The 24,325-nt window shown below is 33.8% G+C and overlaps 2 protein-coding genes across 2 annotated transcripts; both read left to right on the plus strand.

Moving 5' to 3' along the window:
• The first annotated feature begins 808 nt into the window (after positions 1 to 808).
• Positions 809 to 17,675, plus strand: crb (cell polarity complex component crumbs). The gene is made up of 43 exons (XM_076404009.1): positions 809 to 1,010; positions 1,856 to 2,014; positions 2,074 to 2,276; positions 2,357 to 2,552; positions 2,610 to 2,735; positions 2,818 to 2,987; positions 3,041 to 3,179; positions 3,283 to 3,476; positions 3,531 to 3,708; positions 3,777 to 3,890; positions 3,934 to 3,959; positions 4,761 to 4,914; positions 5,045 to 5,208; positions 6,267 to 6,395; positions 6,449 to 6,620; positions 6,678 to 6,804; positions 6,862 to 6,960; positions 7,019 to 7,175; positions 7,239 to 7,424; positions 7,490 to 7,671; positions 7,726 to 7,885; positions 7,944 to 8,064; positions 8,121 to 8,261; positions 8,322 to 8,417; positions 8,477 to 8,702; positions 8,755 to 8,825; positions 8,882 to 9,050; positions 9,112 to 9,208; positions 10,341 to 10,500; positions 10,595 to 10,745; positions 10,809 to 11,001; positions 11,057 to 11,267; positions 11,325 to 11,535; positions 11,591 to 11,916; positions 11,969 to 12,148; positions 12,210 to 12,398; positions 12,453 to 12,582; positions 12,699 to 12,886; positions 12,947 to 13,068; positions 16,124 to 16,277; positions 16,329 to 16,431; positions 16,514 to 16,685; positions 16,742 to 17,675. The coding sequence occupies exons 1-43, from the start codon at positions 809 to 811 to the stop codon at positions 16,967 to 16,969; spliced, it is 6,876 nt and encodes a 2,291-aa protein (XP_076260124.1). The 3' UTR covers positions 16,970 to 17,675.
• Positions 17,676 to 21,825: 4,150 nt separating this feature from the next.
• LOC143196345 (uncharacterized) lies at positions 21,826 to 24,321 on the plus strand. Its single transcript, XM_076404010.1, has 2 exons — positions 21,826 to 22,133; positions 24,139 to 24,321. The coding sequence occupies exons 1-2, from the start codon at positions 21,909 to 21,911 to the stop codon at positions 24,319 to 24,321; spliced, it is 408 nt and encodes a 135-aa protein (XP_076260125.1). The 5' UTR covers positions 21,826 to 21,908.
• Positions 24,322 to 24,325: the final 4 nt, after the last annotated feature.

A 24,325-nucleotide genomic window follows, 5' to 3' on the forward strand; every position in this document is an offset into this window, starting at 1 on the left:
GAAAGAATTTTTATAGTTTGTTTAAAACTTTTACCCAATTATTGATTGTTCATAATTAAGTTATTGTGTATGTTGATAACAAAACTAATGAATTTCGTTTTTAAAGTCTCAATTTTAAAAGTTCTTCAACAAAAACTAGCGTTTAAATATAATATATTTAATAGTCGTTAAAATAATTTTCAACAAAACTAAAGTATTTACTAAATCATTTTTTAACCTCTAAAGCGTAAAAATTATATTTAAGCTAATTCATAATTTTTTTGGCAAACTTTCGGTTCATTAGAAGTTTTAAGTATAGTTACGTAGTAAAACCTCTATAAACTATTTTTATTACTAATTTTCTTGTATTTTAGTAATTAGATTTAAGTGTAGCATTACAAGCATTTTTATTATTACTTACTAACTGTTATTACTAGCCAAACCTTAAACTGCTAGATATGTTTAAATATACCTATGGATATAGTTTAAATAATATTTTTTATAGAACTAGCCCTACAATACGTTTGAAATCCATGTAAAATTATTCTATTACCTATTATACAAGTAAGCGCATCTGCGACAGATATAATTTAAAGGGGTAGAATTTGGAGAAGAAATAACGTCCATATAACTCTCTGCGTTCATACATCACTGCGATGCAGTTGTTTTGTTTGAGTTGACTTGGAAGGAAAATACTTTATGCGTATCTAGAAGCCCTAAAGGAAAAGGAAACTGCTGGATTATACAGAACTGCGTAAGGGACCTAGAATACTACTGAGAATTTCAAAAGAGTTCTCATTTATCCTAAAATTATATGTGGACTTTCAAAATGACGAGACCCAGTGATGATCGCCAAAAAAAATTATTAGTAATGGGTATCATGGATAAGAAAGCAGGTCCAATATCTAATCAATACTATAGTGGTTATATATTGGGCTACACTGAAAAAAGTAATAAAACTTATCCTTACTTAAACTACTTTTTCCTATATTTGGATACGCGCAAAGCAAGGAAGAACTTGTCGTTCATAGGTAGGTATATGACCTCAATATGATAGCTATGACTTTTTCGAAATGCTTAAATGCGTTCAACACAGAGTTGATATTTGATGATATAAAGCGTGTTGTCACAAGCTTTATATCTTCAAAAAAAAAGAAAAGAATTATAAGAAACAACAAAAACAAACAAGAATTTATTAATTCCTAAACAACTCTTGAATATGAAAAGAGAAACCCTGTAAGAGGTATTGCGTATGGTATGGAGTACACATTTTTCAGAAAAGTATGAAAATTAAAAAAAAAACTAGCTATTTGGCTTCATATCTTGGCATATGCACACGAATCATCTTTCTCAAAAATAAATTTTTGAAGAAAAAATATCATTCGAAATTTATTATTGAGTTATTACTGAATCAAACATAAGAATTGACTGAAGTCTGTCGATGTAATTTATGACATTTTCTATTGCTATTGTTCTGCATTATCACTTAAATTAAGCAAAATATAATTTTTAAGCGTTATAAGTATCCAGACCCTTCTTAAAATTATTGGTGGACCCCTGCTCTAGGAAATCCAACAAATGGCTCATCTTATAGAGTTTATTTATTTCCTTCAAACCCAAAAGTTACCTTAAGTAGTATTGGCTGAGTGAAAGATACTTGTGCATCATCAAAATATTATGTAAACAAAATAAATATATAATTGTAATAAATAATAATTATATATAAATATATAAATATTATTATATTAATTGAAATAAATTGCACCTAATATAAGCCTAAAAAAACATTAACTAGTAATTTGCGGCCATAAATTACAAGTTGATTTTACTATTATATTTTTAAATGATATAATCTAATCATATTTTTATTTTACAGCATTTTGTTATATATTAGAACATGGGAATCTGAACGAAGCTTCCCTTATTGGACCATCGAACCAATCGGAGGCCTATTTCAACGGTTCATCATATTTAAGATTGCAAACCACAATATCACTTAAGAGATCAACGGGATTAAACTTTAGAACCTGTTTCGGTAAGTGATTTTCCGTTGTAATTTTGCGAACCATCTAATCATATCTACTTGGTTCAAAGGGGGTAGCCTGTTCTCTCAACAACAGAACGAGGAATCAGTTGAAGTACTCGTTAACGCGAAAGGAGTATATTTCAGAGCAAAGTTGGACAGTGTCCTGTACGAGGAAGTTATCTACGGGAATTTTCTGAACAACAAATGGCACACGATTTATTTGCAATACAAAACAGGCAACTTGACCATGGATGTCGATGGGGAATCGAAGGTAAGCTTGATTGATTCGTTTGTTTTTCAGAAAATATATTTTGGTAAGGCCAAGATAATGAGTATTTAATTTATTTCCAGCTTATTGCGAATTCTAGTCACAATTACGCACTGCTCACCAGTAATAAGTTGTACAACGAGAGAGCTTCCGTTTTACTTATCGGGAAAAATTTCAACGGTTGCCTTTTGGAGGGGCCCAGTATAGTATTTGAACCTAATTTGATATCACCCAATCATAATGTGGTTTTTGAAGAGTGTCCAATACCTGTCGATAGTTGTAAGTCCGAATGAATGAGGCCCATGTGTTGTGTATTTCACCGAGGTTTGTTTATAGGCGTGCCAATCGAAAAAATGACCGGTCTAGACTATTGTATTAATGAACCATGTATGAGGCACGGAACTTGTATAAACGATCATAATCATAACACGTATACTTGCGCTTGTCTTCCTCGATATACTGGTAAGTTATTGCATTTTATTTATCACAAAGCAATCCTGTGTAATACTCGATGGTTGTTTTTATATGGTATCTATTTTATTAGGCAAGAACTGCGAGATTGATTTAGGGAATCCGTGTGAGAGACGACCACCAACATGTAAAAACGGCGCCACCTGCATCACCGATCCCATGGGAGACTACAACTGCATCTGTAATCCGGGATACAGTGGGAAAAATTGCGAAACTGAATTGAGGACTCACCCGAAGTGTATTGTATGTTTCGGCTTTATAGATTTTGAAATATTTTTTCATCTTGATTGTTGCAGGGTAAACCTTGCTTAAATGGTGGTACTTGCGACATGGATCTGGAGACAAACACTATCCATTGTCAGTGTCGGGCTGGTTTTAGTGGCCCCAATTGTGAATTTGATATCGATGAGTGTGCAAGTCGACCATGTATGAATGGTAAGCTATAATTTCTCTTCCTTGAGTTTCTGTTAGGAATTTTATTTAAAAAATTCTGCATTTCATTATTTGGAATTTTCGAAATTTTCAATTTTGTTTTTAGGCGGTGTTTGTACTGATGAATTAAACAACTTCAGCTGTGATTGCAACCATACTGGTTACACAGGACGTCTATGTGAAGTTAATATCAACGAGTGCATTACTAATCCTTGCTTGAACGGAGGAGTGTGCTTTGATACCTACGGTTCATATTTATGCCAATGCCCATCAGGTTATGGTGGTGCAAACTGCCAATTTGTAAGTCACAAATAATCAGTGAATTGAAACTTTTAAATACATAAGTCTTCTCAGGACGTAGATGAATGTTCTTCGCAACCCTGTTTCAATAACGGGGTCTGCGTGAGCCACAAAGTCAGTTATGAGTGCAAGTGTCTTCCTGGCTTCTTCGGCGATAACTGTGAAATCGAGCAAAGACAACAAAAACACTGCGATGTTTATTCCTGTGGAAGATTCGCTGAATGTATTCAAGGTACAGAAGAATTAATTTTATCTGGGCAAATAAATAATAGATTATTACTATAATTAATTATTGTTCAGGCCAGTTATTATATTATTCTCTTTCAGATCCCATTAATGGAGCAGAATGTATTTGCAAACCGGAGTTTCCTGGTGATTATCCCAATTGTAAATCATTGTGCGCCAACAATCCTTGTAAAAATGGTGGTGTGTGCAACATCGTAAACGGAAATTTAAACTGTTCCTGTCCACCAGGCTTTTCAGGTACTTTATTACTCTTTAAACTTCACCTTTAAGAATAAATACTTTACAATACTACAAAGTTGAACCCTAAAAGCTATCATGTTCTGATATGATGCAATTATGGTTCTGGTATGCAATCTGGCCGATTAAGTATTTCTATATAAAAATAGGATACTTTAGAACTCAGAGATTTTTAGTAGAATTAAGTGCCATATAACGAACTTGTTTTGACATTAAAATTTTCAAAATTAGTTTTATATTGTGCCAAACTTATAGATCACTTCATGAATATTATGTTTTTTTCACTTTTTGAATAATTGATTATGCAAACAAGCCGAACTTCTAAATTCGAATGCAGATCAATCCACAAGAAATACACCAGACTCCAGTACATCTTGAAAAACATTACGTAATGTGATTTATATGATAGAGGTCTATAAATATTATGATTTGACAAAGGAGGCGCGTAAAATTAAAAATGATTAAACAATAAAATGGGAAATTAATATTGAAATATTTCCTATTACACGCTTTCGTTTATTATCATCTGGTAACACGTGGAAGCGCAGGTCCCTTATGCCAAATAATTTCCATGTGTAAAAGTAACACTTGCCGAAACGGCGGCAAGTGTCACGACAATTCCGGAGGTTTTTACTGTGCATGCAAAAAACCCTGGACGGGGAAGCATTGCCACCTGAGGGTGGGCTGTAAAAATAATCCCTGTTTGCATGCGAGTTCATGTTTAGATTATGTAAGTGTACAACAATCGAACCGGAGAATATTCTTAGACACGCGTGCCTTAATCACTTCACTTTCTCACAGCTGGGTGGTTATTACTGCACTTGCTTGCCGGGATGGACCGGCGCAGCTTGCTCCAAGAAGATCGGGCCTTGTGTAGTAAACCGTTGCCGAAATAACGGCATCTGCGTCGAGGACAATCGCAGCTTCCTATGTCAGTGTAGGGCAGGTTTTACAGGTACCACTCCATACGTGTGTAGCTGCTTGATGTTGTCGGCTTTCGTGTTTTTTTTTCTGTTTCGATAAAGCTTTTGGTTTACTTCCACACTGGTTTTTATAGATTGCTTGATCATTTTTGACCCTCTTAGGTACACTTTGCCAAATCAACGTCGATGAATGCTTGTCAAATCCTTGCCTCAACGATGGCACATGCGTAGATATCGTCAGCGGTTTCTACTGCAACTGTACAGATCAATGGATGGGAACATATTGTGAAAAACCATATGATATTTGTGAATTACAGCCCTGTCAGGTAATATTTATATGTATTTAATAAGTATTCAATATAACACATAGGCTGAAAAGCCCCGGGCGTAACAAAGAAAACCTGCGTTTTTTTTTCTTCAAAATTGGCTGTATTCATCAACATAATCTTCATTGCAAGCTTGAAAATCATTCCAGCGCCGTTCTAACATTTCAACACTATTTTTGTAGAACGATTTATCTTTTGCCCCAAAATAGGCTTGGCACCAGTTGCTGTTCACTCAGATGACGATCGTTTTGATTCCGAAGTGACGTGATGGATCCATGTTTCATCCATTGTCACATATCGATGCAAAAATTCCGGTTTATTACGTTTAGACATAGCCAAACACTGCTCAGAATAATTAACACTTTCTTGTTTTTTCACAGAACAGAACAGAGCTTTCTCATAGTCAAATACTCATGGAATATAAAACCAGTACGTTTTTTAATATCTTTACGATGTTAGCTCACGCAACTTCACTTCAGTTTTCGATCATTCAAAACGATTTTGCGGATTTTTTTGATGTTTGCCGGTATTACCGCTTTATTTGGATGTCCGCTACGTTCTGCATCACCCGTGAAGTCAGCAAATCAGCGTTTTATTGTTATTTCTGATGGAGTCCTTATAACACTTTCAAGCCATTTCTTCGCTTGAACGGTATTTTTCCCATCAAGAAGCAGTGTAAAATTAAAACACGAAATTGTTTTTAATCCATTGTTTTGAATATAACAACAGTAGTGTCACCCTTGGCACAATAACTCAGAAACTTATGAGTAGAATGTCATGAACTTTTAACAGCTTTCTTATGAAGGTTAGTACTAACTAATATAGCGGTGAATGCAACAAAACTAGCGCCATGTATGTGTTCAGGTTCGGGACTTTTGAGCCCATGTGTTATCATTAGAAACCCTTATTGTAAATCCTATTTATAAATTTTACATTATTTCCGCAATGCTTTATTGCCACTGTTAATAAATAGTTATTGTTATGTTATGTATATCTACTAAGTAAAACCATATACATATTACCAAAAATAATTTGTATTTTTAATGAATGATCTTCAGAACAACGGTACATGTTTAGCTGCACCAAATAAGCACGATTTTACTTGCCATTGTGCCCCAGGATTCGAGGGTTCAAAGTGCGAAATAAACATCGACGAATGTAAGGGAGTCAAGTGCCCAACGGGACAGGTGCAACTTACCTATTTATTTTCTGTAGAGAGATTATTTAAGCTGCTTTTCAGGTGTGTTATGACTTGATCAACAACTATGAATGCCGATGTCCTTTAGGATACATCGGGGATGATTGTAGCATCGATATCGATCCGTGTTCCAAAGATCCGTGTCTTAATGGTTCTTGTACTGTTGATCCTAACAGCAAAGAGTGGCAATGTAAATGTAAACCTGGCTTCACTGGTAATTATGCCAATACGTATTTTAGGACAGAACAAATATGACTTTTTGATGTTATAGGTCAGTTATGCGATATGGACATTGATGAATGTCACATACCGAATACCAAATTATGCAAAACAGGAGTATGCGTCAATACCATAGGAAGTTTCAAATGTTATTGTGAGCCCGGATACACAGGAATCAGGTAATTTAAATTATTCGTGCTGACGATATTGATTACCACCATACAAATTCAATTTAGGTGTGAGAAGGATATTGATGAATGTCTTCCTCAACCTTGCCAAAACCAAGCCACCTGCCTAGACTTGGTAAATAATTACACCTGCGTTTGTCAACCTGGGTAAGTCTTTATTTTATCTCCATCATGCCCATCTGTTCATCTCCATTTTCTGTCAAAGGTACGAAGGAAGAAACTGTACCGATGAAATCGACGAGTGTGCTTCCAATCCGTGTATGGAGGGTTCGACTTGCATCGACGGAATCAATGAATTCACTTGCATTTGTCCTGCCGGACTAACTGGAAAGACTTGCGACATCAACATTGATGATTGTGAGGTAGATTATTGGTTTGAAAATTGCTTTCCCAGGCTTAGTTCTAAGTCATCTCCTTATTTTTAGTCGTCACCTTGTCAAAACGGAGCTGAGTGCATCGATGGTTTAAACGAGTATACTTGTAATTGTACCAACACTGGATATGAGGGAACTCACTGTGAAATTAACATTGATGACTGTAAAGGGAATCCTTGTTTGAATGGAGCTGGTTGTATTGATGCTGTTAAGGATTACAAATGCACATGCCACATGGTAAAAATTACTAATCAAATAGATTTGCTTCAGTGTGGATACATTAATGCTAATATGATGTTTAGGGATATACGGGAAAAAACTGTGATATCGATATCAATGAATGCGAAAGCAACCCTTGCAAATACGACGGAATATGTCTAGAAAAATCTAATATGACTCTATATAATCCGAGCATTATATCCAAAATGGATATAGATTTACCAGCAGCATTTCAGAAACCGTTCAATTACTCTGACGCTGAAGGGTATGTTTATTTTGATACTGTTAAGTTTTAGTGCCAACATAAACTTTACTGTAGATATGAGTGTCTTTGTGTCAAAGGCGTCACCGGCCAAAACTGCGAAATCAACATTAATGAATGCGAGTCGGATCCTTGTAACTTTGGTAACTGTATAGATCAGATTGGAAGCTATGTCTGCGAATGCTTCGAAGGTTATGAAGGAGTACATTGCGATAAGGTAGGTATCTTACTATCAAAATTTCCTCAGTTATTATATAAGGTTATATTGGATTCAGGATATTGATGACTGTGCCAACAATCCGTGTATCCACGGTAGCTGTATCGATAAGGTGGCCAATTATACCTGCAATTGCAACCCCAACTATGGTGGAAAGAATTGTTCGGTTGAACTTATTGGTGAGTATATTACCATCTCCTTATTGTCGTTTTATTTAATACCTCTATGCTTATAGGTTGTATCGATAAACCGTGCCAACACAATGGTGTTTGTATCCCTTACTTGCGAGGCGAGAACGATCATCGCTTCAATTGTTCTTGTCCTCCCGGATTTTTCGGTCAAGCCTGCGAAAACAGAACCACTATTTCGTTTTCAGGTAGGGATAACATTATAAAAAAGTAAAAATTAAATTAAATCCTATTCATTTTACTTTAAGGCAACTCTTTAGTAACTGTTAATACAAGCAGAGATGAAGGGTATGATATTCAATTTAGGTTCAAGACAACTCTAGGTGATGGTCTTCTGGCTCTTGGTATGTAGATTAAGAAGTAATCAACTTTAGCATTGGTTAATTTTATTTTGCACATATAGGAAAAGGTTTGACTTATTATATATTGGAATTATCCAAGGGTAGACTCAATCTTCAATCTAGTTTACTCAACAAGTGGGAGGGTGTTTTCATTGGGTCAAATTTGAACGACAGCAACTGGCAGAAAGTATTCGTCGCCATTAACTCGACTCATTTGGTTCTAAGCGCTAATGAAGAACAAACTATTTATCCCATAACATTTAATGAGAACTACGTCACTTATACTAGGTAAAATTTTGTAACTTCGAGACTAAATAAAGCCTAATTAGTAATATTCCAGTTTTCCTGTGACATATATGGGTGGAATACCGTCAAATTTGCGAAAACTTACTCATCAGCCATTCTTCGTTGGTAGGTTATTTATTTCTTTATCAACATCGTTTTTTTTAAAATTAATGTTCAATTAGGTTGCGCCGAGGATATCCAGATCAACTCAGAGTGGGTTATACCTCAACCCAAGAACACTACCCATCTTACGTTCCAGAATACCGAAATTGGGTGTTCCAGGAAACCACAATGTGATCCTAATCCATGCCATTCTGGTGGTTTTTGTACGGATAAATGGAGGGACTTTAGGTATTATAAAGTTATAATTTCCATACAAATGACCTTTTCACTGTACACTTTTTATTTGCAGTTGTACTTGTACAAGACCATATCTTGGAAACACTTGTCAATATAATTATACTGCAGCCACTTTTGGACATGAAGATATAACCGATTCTCTAGTTACCGTGAGTAATTTTTATTATTGTTAAAATCCCTCATATCTGTGTCTGCATCATATGTAAATATAAATAAATAAATCTTTTAAACATAACAACATAGTAACATTACACATTATGACGGAAATTGTGTGTTATTAGTTATTAAATTATCGTTAGAGTTCTAGAACAAGTAACTTATTTCAACGTTCAGCCTCAATGAATTTGTTATTGTTACGAATGTATGCTGTACGCTTCCTTGTAAGCGTTGATGATGAGAATATTTTTTCACGTTTACTATATGCCTGCGTTATTACTACAACTTTGTTTGACGGCAAGAAGTATATATGATTGATACGATTGTTGTTGACTGTGTACACATGGTTAGAACGGAGATTCCGCTCGATTTGGCAAACACATTGCGTTGTACCGCTGATGCTCCTCCCTCCGGTTCTTCGTGGTGGAAAAAATACGCAAATTCTTAGAATCTTTAAGTTAAGTTACAATCTTGGATCTGTTTAAAATGATAATAAACTTGGCGTCTCTGATTATCTCGAGTGTCTGCTTGATAAGAACGAAAACCTGCATCTCATTTTCAATCTTATTCTAGACCTTTCCGGCATATACCAGGTTTCGTTTCACATCTCATAAGTCATTTTAAAGTTTATTCAAGTGGCCTAATAGCATATCAAATGCAGACATATTTACAGAACAACTAATTAAACAAAAGATAACTAAAATATTGTTGAATTGCAACAGATATGTTCATGACACATATTGGCATAAAGTTCAGGTATATATAAAAATGGCTCGTTTGCCATTGCCACTTTTACCTCCGTGACAGATCGGTAGGCGACATTCAGTGTCAAGACTAATACAATTTCTTAATAATAGTTCAATCAAATAAACCCTAAAAAGACCAAACCATATCTAATTTAAGAAGGCTTCAATAATCTAAAGTTGAAAATCTGCATATCTCGGACTACTTTATAATGTAAAACTTCGATGGACTTCCCAATGTCAGAATACTAATAAACAAAAGTTACTAGTTTGACAACCTCCTTTATGCGCTTATTTACATAGAGAACTTCAACTTTCTTGTTTCTAGAGCAACATAGAACACTGAGAATCGATTATTACAAGGTATCATTATTTATTTCAGGTAAAAGCTTTTGATACATCCAAAAAGGACATAAGAATGGTAGTGGATATCTCGATGTTTATAAGAACAAGACAACCCAAAGGGCAAATATTCTATTTAGGCTCGTCTATGGGACAGAACGTAAACGACGAAACTTATATTGCTGCTCAGTTGGAAGGAGGTAAATTTCTTAATCTTAGTTCTTATATGTAAATTTTAAATCCATTTTAAATACATTCCCGAAATATGTATTCATACGAAAATTAATTTTATAGGGGAATTACTAGTTCGAATACAGTTCAACGGTTCTCTAGAATCTCATTCGGTCAGCGGCGTAAAATTACACAATGGGTATAACAATTTAATTGAAGTAACAAGAAACATTACGTTCGTTCAAGTCAAATTGAACGGAACAGAATATTTTAGGTATGATAATCTTTTTTAATATAATTAATCTAATAGAAATCAATATTTATTAAAATGTATCAGGAAAACCATATCAACCAGTGGCATACTGGATGCTCAGGTATTGTTTCTGGGCGGAGAACCTCAATTGCGATCTGTACGACAAGCTGAAAGTATAGGCGCTGCTAAAGTAGACCTGGCTACTCCCACTGCTCCTGCAGCTATTATATCTCCACTCAGTAATGTTCACTTCAAAGGCATCATCCAGGATGTTCAGGTAAATTAAAATAATGTTGATAACATGGGCAGACAACACTAATTTCACCTTATAGATAAGTAACGGTTCAAGTGTTATGGTGGTTGAATTCTATCCAATATCAGCGCCGGACCTTATTATACCTCGTCCGTTCGGTAACGTATCCTTTGATAAAAATTTGGTTTTGGAAGGAATCCAAACAGATGATCTTTGTAAAATAAATCCTTGTCATCACAATGGTATTTGCGAGAATACCTGGAACGATTATAGGTGCATATGCCCAAGAGGTAACCAATCTTCTAATCTATCTCCAAAATTACTAGACATCAATTATGTCTTTTTAGGTTTTAAAGGGAAAATATGCAATGAACTCGAATTTTGTGAACTGGGTGGATGTCCAGAAGAAGCAGAGTGTCGAAATCTAGAGGACGGATATGAATGTCTGGCGAATGCCACATTCAATGGAAAACAGGATCCATTACTGTATAAACTGTCAACTTCAGATTCGAACAAAAAATTCGAACTTGGCAGAATCGAATTAACATATCGAACACGGTAATTCTATTTAAAAACAACGTTTTCCTGTATAAATAGTCTAATATATTTTCAGATCCTGGGGTACAATACTCTTCATCAAGTACGACCAGTATTATTTTACTATCTTCATTTATCACAGTGAAGTAGTGATGGAATGGAACTTTGAGTCCGGCTTAGTAACTAAACGGTTTAGAAAGGACAGGTATGAAGGTCAATGGCTGACGCTGCTTCTGGACTTCAAGGAGCAAAGTTTCATTGCTGGTTTTGACGACAATGTACTAGCAGGCGAGCCCAACATTGAAGTCCAACCTTTCGACGTGTCATTCTTCACCAGGCTCGTTAAGATGGGCGAAATATACATTGCTGGAAGCGACAATAAAACATTCGACTTTGTATCTGGTAATTTATAGATGATCTCTTGTAAAATACATATTATCATGTTCTTCAATAGCCATAGAGAACAGCGAATTGAAAAATGTCGTGTCAACCACTGAAACTACAACGATAGATCCTCTCATCGGTAATTCGATCGAAAGCGCCGAGTATCACTTCGACGACTCGTTCCTGCTTAGGATTGACCAAAATAAAAAGACTGATAGATTTAAGGGATGCCTGAGTCAAATCAGAATAGGTATAATCCGTCAAATATGAATTGACTGACGGGGACTTAATTCAAATTAAATTACTTTTAGGTAACTTGCTGTTGCCCTATTTCACTACCACAGATATTTATCCAAACGAGACTTACTACGACGAGCTTTTCGAACTCGATAGATCCACCAAACCAGAGTTAGGTTGTATTCTCTGCTATGACACGGACTGCAGCAGTCAGGGTCAGTGCATCAACAGCACAACAACATACAAATGTGATTGTAACAAAGGTGAGTTTGAGAAACATAAAATCTGTAATATATGTATTTGTTAATTTTTTGCAGGATATACTGCTGATGACTGTTCAATTGATATCAACGAATGCGAGAATAATCAGTGTCAGAATGGAGCTACTTGTATCGATCTTGTCGCTAGATATGAATGTCAATGCTCCAACGGATATGAAGGTGAATTGTAAGTAACTATAAAATAGTAATAAGTGGGAAGATCTTTCAATAAACATGTGAATGAAAATTCTTTATGAATTATGAGTATTGGTAAATAAATGTTCATTAGTAATTTTGTTACAGTTGCCAACATGATATTAACGAATGCGATAGCGATCCGTGCAAACATGGAGGCATTTGCAAGGATCTGATTGGTAATTTCAAGTGTGAATGTCCGGAGGGTTTCGTAGGCAAGCAGTGTGAAGCTCCTCTCCTAATTACTTGCGAAAATAAACCATGCAAAGAAGGAGCAATGTGTCAGACTGGACCTAGTAAGGCTCTCGATATACAAATACTATTATTATTCTAATAAACTCCTTGCTTTAATATAGATGAACAAACTGGAAATAATTTCACTTGTTTCTGCACTGAAGGGATGCTAGGTGCACTCTGCGATACCCCATTCTGTAAAGTGAAACATTGTGAAGCTGGATTCTGCAACACTACTACATCGGTATGTCCATATTTTTTAATTTATACTAGATATAAATAAAAACTGGTCCCCGACTAACTAATTTGCACCCTCTATCTGAATGGCTACAAGATAACTTTAGTGTGGATCGCTTCTCATGTTGGCATACTGGGCAAAGAGCACGTGGATAGTGCAGCTAAATCGGCAGCCTCCTCTCGCCTCCCGAGCACAAATGTTGTGTTGTGTCCATTTGGATGTCCATACTGATCTTACTGACCGTGTTTTACCATAAATGAGGTACAACATCTTTGGGCTGAGGAAGCCAACCATAACATGCTCTCTTAAATTAAAACTGATTTTAGGGGAACCTCTTTTCACGTTCCTTCCCTTCGTCATCATGTCGTAGCTCTGAATCGACTGAGATTGGGTCAATGTCGTTTCTCGCAGGATTATTTGATGACTTCGAACCTACCTGCTTACAGTGAATTTCGTCACATTGCCCTTTCTTCAGTCTACCACATACTGGACGACTGTCACGACTCACCCACATTAGGCTATGTATGTTCTGTAAAACTAGGAATTCCTTAACAGCAGAAAATTCAGACAGACTCCTCGAATTTCTAGGAGAAATCGATTATTTTCATAGAGTCTAGCCTATGCTGAAATAAGTGTAGCTGACCAAATAACACCACTTTGGTGTGCGTGCTAGTGTTTAATATTTAATGGTGCTGCCTGGATAGAGTCTCTACTGCGTTATGGTTGTATTTGTTGAATTGTATTTGTGTCCATTTTTAAATTGTATGTACATTATTTATACTTTTAGTCCCCCCTGTTTGTATTATTCATTTTTTTTATTTATTAATTTATTATTTTATATATATACACTTTGTGTCTTCTCCCCATATCAAGACCGTACTCGTCGTGAAATGACATGCGTCATAGTGACAAAAAAAATAATAAAAAAACAATAGTCGGTTATTGTAATTTAAGATAATTAAAGGTATTGTAATTTTACAGCTAACTAAGTAAATAGTCCCTGACCTGCTGGATTTCTACATTTCAAAAACCATCTCATTAAATCAAATTAGTACAGAAAGCTTGTGCGATCTAACATCTGATCACACTCTGTTGTTAACACTGGGCGCGATAATCCTAAGAAAAGCAAAAAAGTCCAATCTAAAAAAGTCATATATTGACTGGAACAAATTCAGATTAATACTAATATGCAGGAACAAATCAGTTTAAAAGTAAGACTTAAAAGTATAGAAGATGTTGAGCCACAAACCAAAAATATAATTACACAAATTCGGTCAGCTGCAAAAGATGCTACCCAAATAACAAGAGAGAAATCAGAATATGAAGTAATTTACCCCTTCGAAATTAGAGAAATGATAAAAGAAAGGAAAGGCTTCTAGCTTTTCTAGAAGAGTGTGACACAGAATCAGCAATGCTGCAGATAAAACTACTTTTAATAGAATTAGTAATCAGACGAATCAAAAGATCAAAGAATATAAACAGAATTGCTTTCAAATATATATAAGTGAATTAAGCCCAGAAGCAGACAAAGATTATTCACTATGGAAAGCAACTCGAAGATTTAAAAGACCAATTATTCGAGAACCGTTAATTAAAAATGATCGAAATGAATGGGTTCGACGCAATGATGAAAAAGCTGAATTGTTTGCACAATACTTAGCTAACATATTTCAACCTAATGATATAGAATCTACCATGGATACATCTCCTGTTTATCAACCCGATGTAGATCTAAATCTAATTTCTCCATTGGAAATTGCCACTGAAATTGATAACCTCAATCCTAAAAAGGCACCTGGTATAGATGACATTTCACCTGGATTATTGAAACAACTGCCACGAACAGCAATCATCATGTTGACCTATATATTTAATGCCTGCTTAAGGCTAAAGCATGTTCCGGAATGCTTTAAGGTAGCACAAATAATTATACTCAAAAATCCTGACAAACCTGCAGAACAAGTCGAATCTTACAAGCCTATTTCGCTGTTACCTGCAATATCAAAACTATTTGAGAAACTAATATTTAAATGTGTTAAAAATTTTGTAATAATACCAGATTTCCAGTTTGGTTTTCGAAATCACCATTCAACAATGGATCAAGTGCACAGAGTAACTGCGGCTATTGAAAAATCGTTTGAGGAGAAGAAATACTGCCCTGCAATATTCCTGGATCTCTCACAAGCTTTTGATCGGGGTTGGCATTTGGGATTAATCTGTAAATTGTTACCGCGTAACTATTGTCAATTGCTGGACGAAATGGCGTTCTCGACATTAAAAACTATTTCGACTGGAGTACTACAAGATAGGGGCCTAGGACCTCTCCTATATCTGCTCTACACTGCTGACATCCCAACAACAAAAGAAACACTACTTGGAACCTTTGCTGATGACACAATTATTATAGCAAACGACATATCTCTGCTTAGGGCAGTAGAAAAAGTACAAGTGGCAGTCAACAAAATCTACAAATGGACGAAAGATTGGAAAATTCAACTTAATAACTTAAAATTTTTCCACGTTAATTTTGCATTGCGGCGAAATAATAAAAACTTAATTATATCACTCGATGGATGCCCGATTCCTCAAGGTAAATACTATACTAAATAGCTAAATACATCGGAATCCATCTTGACGGTAGATTAAATTGGAAACATTATGTTAGACAAAAAGCAAAACACATTAGAACCAAAATAAAACAACTATACTGGTTAGTCGGAAGATACTCTCAAGTTGATTTAAAATCAAAGAGGTTGATTTATAAGACAATCATGCAAGCAATACAACTGCCGGATAGCGGGCAGGATATCAGGAGATTGAAGCGAACCAAACCATACGAACTTATATAAAGTGTATATCTTTAGTATAAACTATAGCTATAAGTTATTATAATTTTATAATTGAGGAATACATATTGATGTATTTTCTCGCATTCATCTTGCTTGTGAATTAATCCAAGTACAAATGAAATGTAATAAATTAATTTATAATTAAGATTGTACTAAGCTTATCTAATAAAGATGTTATAAAAAAACTAACTAAATGCTCAATTTATCTTCAGGTGCCTTACTGTGCTTGCCAGACTGGGTTTGAAGGTCAATACTGCGAAAAAAATATAGACGAGTGTCTTTCAGCCAACGGACGAAGTCCTTGTCAGAATAACGGACAGTGTATTGATGGTATCGCTCGATATGACTGTAATTGTACAGGAACAGGTCAGTCGATCATTAGCTCATTTTAGTATTTGCTAAATCATTTTTTTGTAGGATATGAAGGTTTATTGTGCGAGATGGATATCAACGAGTGTGAAGTAAATACTTTAGCTTGTGGAAGGGCAGGTACATGTGAGAATTTACCAGGAACCTACAGGTAATAAAATAAGCTTGCTCTTAGATTTTTGCACTTGTTTCATTATTACCTATAGATTAACTGAGACATATTTATTTTATAGATGTACTTGTGGAAATACAGGAAAATGTGGCTTCCACTGTGCTTTAAATGACCCTTGTGAACATGAACATCCTTGTGTTCATGGTAGTTGTATATCCAAATGTACTGACAAAGCTGATTATGTATGTACTTGTGAAGAAAACTGGACAGGCAAGAACTGCACTGATCTAAAAGTAATATATAAACATTTTTAATGAAATTGATGTAATAATATCACTAATATTTTTAGGTGGCTCTAAGTCAAGCAGACACAGGCATTAACATACTCTACATTGTAGTCCCTATCGTCCTAATACTGCTAACTGCATTCGTAATAGGAATGGTCATATTAGTTAATGTAGCTCGAAGTAAAAGAGCTACGAGAGGCACATACAGCCCCTCAGCGCAAGAATTCTGCAATCCTCGAGTAGAGCTAGACCATGTACTAAAACCACCACCCGAAGAACGATTAATATGATCCTCGATCATTCTTCTTAATGTCATTGGCCTAGTTCCTTCCAATTTTACCAATATCTTTATTGTTGTCAACTTGATTTGTTTTTACTCAAGAAAGAAAAGTATACACAGAAACAAAAAAGTAATATCGATTCTTTCTCGTTAATCATTATTAATATTTTCGTAGTTAATTGCTTTCTGTACTAATTTTTTCCGACTGATTTTATTTTAATATTTATATATGATTAAACCTGTTTTGGGTTATAATCTTATAAGTGGTATGCGTGGTACTTAATGAACAAAAAAAATCTTATGACATTCCCGTCCAAGTAGTTTAAAATAAAAACAATCAAATTTCGAACGGGGTTGCGATGGGAACGGTGGAGTGTCGTTTGGCGAACGGGTAGTTCAAATGACTCACCACGCGTTTTCCCAGCTCCGTTGCTACATTGTGATAAGAAATAAATGTATATTATGTAAGCAATATATATGTAGTGGCCTTTATAAATTTTACTCTAATATAGTAAGAATCTCCGAAGTTTCTCGTCGATTCACGGAGGATAGTCCGTTAATGTTATATTAAAACAGATGTACTTAATCTTTAGGACCAAAGCAAGCTGTAAATACATATATTTATACTTCCCCTTATTTTTACCAATATTTTAAATCGTGGTTTATAATTATCTGACAGATATGAAATGAATAAATAGATTTATTAAACCTTAAAATTTTTATTATTTCCATTTCCCTTAGCTCCACTTAAAATCTTAGAAAATGTATCCTTAAAGATTTTCGGCTTAGTTCTGTTATAGGGATGTCGACCGCGGAGAAAAATCAATATTTTAAAAATTATAAATATATCGGGGAACAACAAGTTGTTGGCATATCAAAAAAAAACGCCATTCAATTTTTGTAGTCTAGGTCAAAAACGCAACATCAGCACCACAAATGGTACTGACAACCATAACAATAACAGAAACTTTTGTGAGCAAAGTAAAGTGTGCATTTTTAACATGGTTAATAATATCGATCGTAGAACAGATGTACAACGCTAGGTGAAGCTTATTTGGTACAGCGTAATGAAATTTTATAACAAAAAAAAACACGTCAGAACGAAAAATAAGCACTTTAAGAATCTTAAAATTGCATTAATTAATATGCAAAAACAGCTAAAGGCACTCTAACTACATATGATAAATTACAGTACACAAAACAAACAATCAGTGGAATAAAAATAATTGACCAGTAAATTATGACACAGGAGAAATATTACACGTATCTCTAGCAATACTTATTGAATGAGACCCTTTTACAGGGCATATAACAGGCAAAATGTAGAGCAAATCAGACTCAAAAAGGGTACTGGTGAAATGTAAAGACTATTTGAACCTATGGGGTTACACTAAAACATAAAACTTATCATTAATTAATTACCAATGATTAGCGCTACGTAACCAACGAATGACCAATGAAAAATGACAATCGAAATCAAAAATATATACGAAGAAGCGAACCAAACTACATGAACTTGTATAGTGTATACGTGCTTAATTTTAACTTTAGCTTAAGTATAATATAATATAAATACATGCTGATGTATGCCACCTACGCTTGTCCTGCATGTATATTAATGCAAGCGTAATACAACAGTAATGATAAACTGAACAATAGTAATTTATACTAGGTACGAGACATATCTAATGTAAGATATAATTAATTAATATTTATTTTTAAAGTAATAGCTTTAGTTATTGAAAGTATTAAAGAGTATTTGAAAACTAACTAAAGTCAAAGGTTATTGCGCCTTGAAAATAGCGGTTTCAGAAACTAATGCTTTTGTTAAATCTTTTTTTTTTCATTTCTGAAAAGGAAAAATACAGCACAGGTTAATCGAAAATTGTGAACTGTTTAAAGTGGTGAGAAATCAAGCGAATGCCAATGTTCGTATAGGTTTGTTAATTTTCTAAAAAAATCTATGAATTTTTTTTAGATACCAAGGTAGATCCATATATATTTCATCTTGTAACGTAGCTGCGGAACTGAATATCGACCATAAAACAGTTCTGAGCCCCTTAAATAAGCCTAAATACCAAAAGAAGTTCGATATTTGGGTTCCACATGAATTAACACTGAATATGTAATGAGCCTAGAATCGCTGCTGAACCGAAACAAAATCTAAGCATTTTTGGAACAAATAATTACGAACAACAATAGAAGTGAAAAGTGTGCGAAAAAAGATTATGATCGAATTCCGGAAACGCTTCACAAACGGTTTCAAAGACCGCATTGACACTAAGGAAGTTGTTGGTTAAGGTATACTATTAATAATAAGAGAGATTCAAGCACGTAATTTAAAAAAAATGGTCAATAACTAATAAAATAGAAAATTAAGAGAGATAGGTGACAAGAGTGTAGTGTGGAGAATCACCGCATGCGCACAAAGGCACAAGAGTGCCCATAGGCACAAGAGTTTGCAGTTGGTTTAAAAAAAGAAATAAAAGATTTAAGGTAACAAATATAATTTATTTATCAATATATAAAACGCAAGCATCCATTTGTCTTTAAAATTACCCAGTAATATATCTTGCACGGTACTAAAAATATCTTTAATGTCTCACCTCATCAGTCTCATCGAATCTTTTCGATTTGCAAAAAGAGCATATAAACCTTCTCAATTCATTCAAAAAAGCTATGAAAGTAATTCAAAGCCATATGCATTAAGCCAGTGATTTTAATAACATTAACATCTCACTTTTTGATACACTCTTATGAATTTAGAAGTAGAATAGAATATCTATAACATATAATATATCTAATGAGACAAACTCACATAAAGAACATCATTATATTTATTTGTACTTTTACTTTCGCAGCAGATTTACCCATGTCTCAACACTTGTATAATCACTTTTATGCCTTGTACTTATGGAATTCCATCAATTTGCTTGCTGAATATATTTACGAATCAGTAAGTCTAATCTTTCTAAATCGCATTGAATCTGCAATATCTATTGCTGAAAACGCAAAGTTTCAATTTAACTGTAAAACTTAACTTTGTTAATATTAACATTACTCGTTGACATTTGATTAATGATCGAACGTTCAATATTATGTTATCGACGTTCAAAACTTTTGTTTATAAAATATTTTTAACAAAAAAATTGAACTGACTTCAAAAAATAAATAAGGAACTCACTAAAAATTAAAAAATAATAAAAAATAATAACTAAATAAAAATAAACAAAACCTTATTTAACCTATCTACTACACGTATTTTATATTCTACTATACACACACAATTTAGCTTAATACCTACCTAAACCTATTTATCTATTTACAATACCATTTTAACTACTAACAACTGACTACTTTGAAGTTGGTGCCGAACCCAAACAGTTTTACTAATTTAGATTTGTTTTAATGGTAATTTAATTTTTTGTATATGTTAGAAAATTATATTATCGTATTTGAATTGTTTGAGCTCGGTAGCGACTCCAAATTGATCAGTTGGTACTAGTTAAAATAATATTGTAAATAGATAAATAGCTTTAGGTAGTTATTAAGCTAAATTATATATATATATATATATATATATATATATATATATGTATATATATACATATATATATATATATATATGTATATATATACATATATATATATATGTATATATATATATATATATATATATATATATATATATATATATATATATATATAGTTAAATATAAAATACGTGTAGTAGATAGGTTAAATCAGGTTTTTGTTTATTTTTATTTAGTTATTACAAGGATTATTATATACATATTGTATTTTAAAACGTTTTTTTTTTGTTAAAAACATTTTAATTTTCTCTTTTTAGTGTTAGATATTTACTCAATAAATTACGCAGTTATTTTATTAAGTATTACAATGGATAAGTAAAGGTGCAGGTGCAAACGCAAACGCAAACGCTCTAAACATTACACCATAGAAACAGTTGTCTACAACATTTCTGCGGGTTCTTATATACTATAGTTAGTGCTTAAACGACTAACTGCATGGTTTTGCACTGAACAACTTTCAATTTTCTGTCACATCACCTCAGCAATAACATTATACACAAATATCTGATTATCGGACCACAATTGACGGAGAAATCGGCGAACATACATTAAAAAAAATATACAGCCGAACCTAGAACCTCATCCTTTTTCGAAGTCGGTTAAAAATAAAGAAATCTGCTGCCGAAACCCATCAAAAACTTTTAGAAACTTACGGCGACGCTTTAACTTCATCTCGCAATTGTCGGTTTTGGTTTTACTCATTTAGAAAGCGGTGATTTTTATGTCAATGACCAAGAAAAAAGGCATGAACGACGAAAAAAGCTGGACGAATCTACTGTTCTGAATATGGTTCCACTGTTTGAATTTCATTCGAAAAATTGTGTTCAGCATCTATTTTGAAGACTTGAAGTACCTCTAACATAATTACGATGGATAATTACTTTCAACAACAACCGGACGAGGTGAATAATTCTCGCGAAATTTTTGATCACGAAGTGAAGGCGAAAAAAATCGATCGATTTTTGAAATTAGAAAATATGTTTTCATTCGATCATCGTCTATGATGCCCGTTCAGCGCAAATGTCTTCCTGATAATTAAAAATTTATATTACCTCAACGCTTCCACAAAAAGTTTTTAAATATGTAGCTCTATTATTTCTACAATATATTTCTCAACCATTATTAAGGCAGTTACTAATCGTATATAAATTCATAGTTCGACAAGTTTGTAACATTTTACACTATAATTTGCATTGACAGAAATTAGAATTTGTCATAATTAATGAGGATAATAATCGTTCAAATTATATGCATCAATGATTGAAGGCACGGAAAAGGGTATAAAACGAGCGTTTCTGTTGATAATGTTAGAAGGCATTACTAATTAGAGATAAATCAAAATAATTATCTCTGGCTATGGATGATAACACACAGTTGATAAAAATAACCAAACGACTGATGCTGACTCTTGGTATTTGGGATCTTGATCGAAACAAATCCAATACGATTAAGAAAATGTATCATATCTATGCGATCTACTACAAAACGGCAATGGGCATCTTCGGGGCATTAATTCTTTTCGAAGTCTTTCGGAATATCATTGAAAGAGATGGACTGGATGTACTTTTCCTGAATATAGCGGTAAGATCAATTATATCTATAAGGTTGATGAAATTGTAATTTTAGTTCTTCCTAATAGATGGCTTTATAGTCCATAAAATATTCTAGATATAAAGGCAATATCATTTGTTTACTAAATCAAAAGTTATTAGGCTTTAAAAATGGCGTTTCCAAAAATATGTAATAATGAGTGTTAAGTGAGTTAAGAGCCAGTGTCAAAATTGATTTGCGCGTTTTCGTTTAAACAATTTCAACAGGGAATAAAAAATAATATTACATTAAATAATATGTTAGTTTAAGTTTTTTTTATTAATTACCTCTTACATTAGATATGCTTACTATAATCTTAATTTACAAATGAATTTATTACTACCGTTCTGTTGAACTTACATTAATATACAAGTAAGGTAAATACCGGATTAATACATCAGTATGTTTCCCACATTAATATAGAACTAATCTACTTAAGCTAAAGTTATGAATACACTTATACACTAAACAAGTTCGTGTGGTTTGGTTCGCTTCAATTTTCTGATTTCCTGCGTGTTGTCCAGTAGCTGTATTGCTTCCACGTTGCTGTGGTTTAACAACCTTATTTCATATTTTAATGCGAAATATTAGATCACTTCGTATATCCATTTGTTTCCGAGATCATCGTATAGCTCTTCATTGGTTATATAGCTATAAGCATTGGTAATTAATAGCAGAATTTTGCTTTGGGTGTGTTGGATTACGATAGGTCCAAATTGGCTTTATATTTGAGTGATAACTAATATTTTTAAGTTTACGTCAAGTTGAGAGTATCTTCCGACTAACCAGTACAGTTGCTTGACTTTGAGCTTAATCTGCTCTACTTTTTATCCAACATGATGTTTCCAATTTAACCTACCTATCGAGATTATTCTGAGCTATATATAGATAGCTGATTCTACTTACGGAATCAGGTATCAATCAAGTGATATAATTAGTTTTTTTGTCATTTCACCGAAATCGCAAAAGTCTCTAGTCCATTTGTAAATCTTGTTAACGGCTACTTGTTGAGATACATCTTTTGCCATTATAACTGTGTCGTCGGCAAATGTTTCAAGTACTGTTTCTTTTGTTGTTAGGATATCAACGGTATAGAGCAGATATAGGAGTGATCCCAAGACACTATCCTGTGGAACTCCAGAACTCCGAAATAGCTTTAAGTGTTGAGAATGCCGAGATGGATTCGGGTTGTTCGCCTTTTTAGTTCGCCCTCGCCGGTTAAATACTCTTCTCTTAATTTTCTTGGTGTCTCCTCGATGTTTTGTGACGGACCTTGCATATGCAATGGCATAGCTGCAAATTCTTTACTTAGTTCCATCAGTTTATACTTCAACTGCTGATTAGTTGCTTCTTAACACATTATTTTCATTCATAAGTGCAGTTGGATCCACTTTGTTTTGATATTTGTATGTATGTTTTACAAAAGTTCTTGTTTTCACTGTCCTAGTATTATAAGGGCTAAACTTGGAACGTTCTTTGTTTCGGTGCATGTATTACATTTATTTTAGGTTTATCGTGTCGCGAATAGCTTTAACGCCGTCATAAATAAGCCAGTGGTATTAGAAATCTCAGCAGTATCAGCGTTAAAACAAAAATGGTGGCATTCTGCTGTTAGGATTTCACCATAGAATGGTATTCTATAGATTCTGCCTCCATTCTCTTTTGCTTGGAAATAGCAACGTCGCAAAATGAGGCGGAAATGCCGAAAGTTACCGAATACCGGCTGGTCATCACTCAAAGTAGTCACTACTTAAAATTATTTTAATGGATTTAAAAGAAGGTTGTGAATATTACTTGGTTCATTTTATTGCCCAGATTTCCAGCGATTTTATGCCAGAAAAATAGCAAAAGGTTATCCATCAAAATGGTACAGATGTCAATTATTAATATTGGAAATTTATAGGAATTTGCTTTAAAAAAATATAAGAAAGCCGAAATAACTTTTTCCCCAACCTATTATATCATAAATTCAATAATCATATCATAAGTATTTTAGTTATTTATGGATATAGCCAGGATAAATGTGAAACTATACGTTTTCGAAAAAATGGACATGTCCAAGCTGATTAAAAGTTTCATCAAAGAAGAAGAAAAAGTTTGGAAGTTTACGGACCAAAAAATACACAGAGTTTATGCTTGGTATGTTAAATATTGTCACTACCTGGTAAGTAAATGCTGACAAT

Source organism: Rhynchophorus ferrugineus, unplaced genomic scaffold, assembly GCF_030347505.1.
Source record: "Rhynchophorus ferrugineus isolate W39M unplaced genomic scaffold, kcgeb_rfMv2 rfM4, whole genome shotgun sequence".
Taxonomy (NCBI): Eukaryota; Metazoa; Arthropoda; class Insecta; order Coleoptera; family Curculionidae; genus Rhynchophorus; species Rhynchophorus ferrugineus.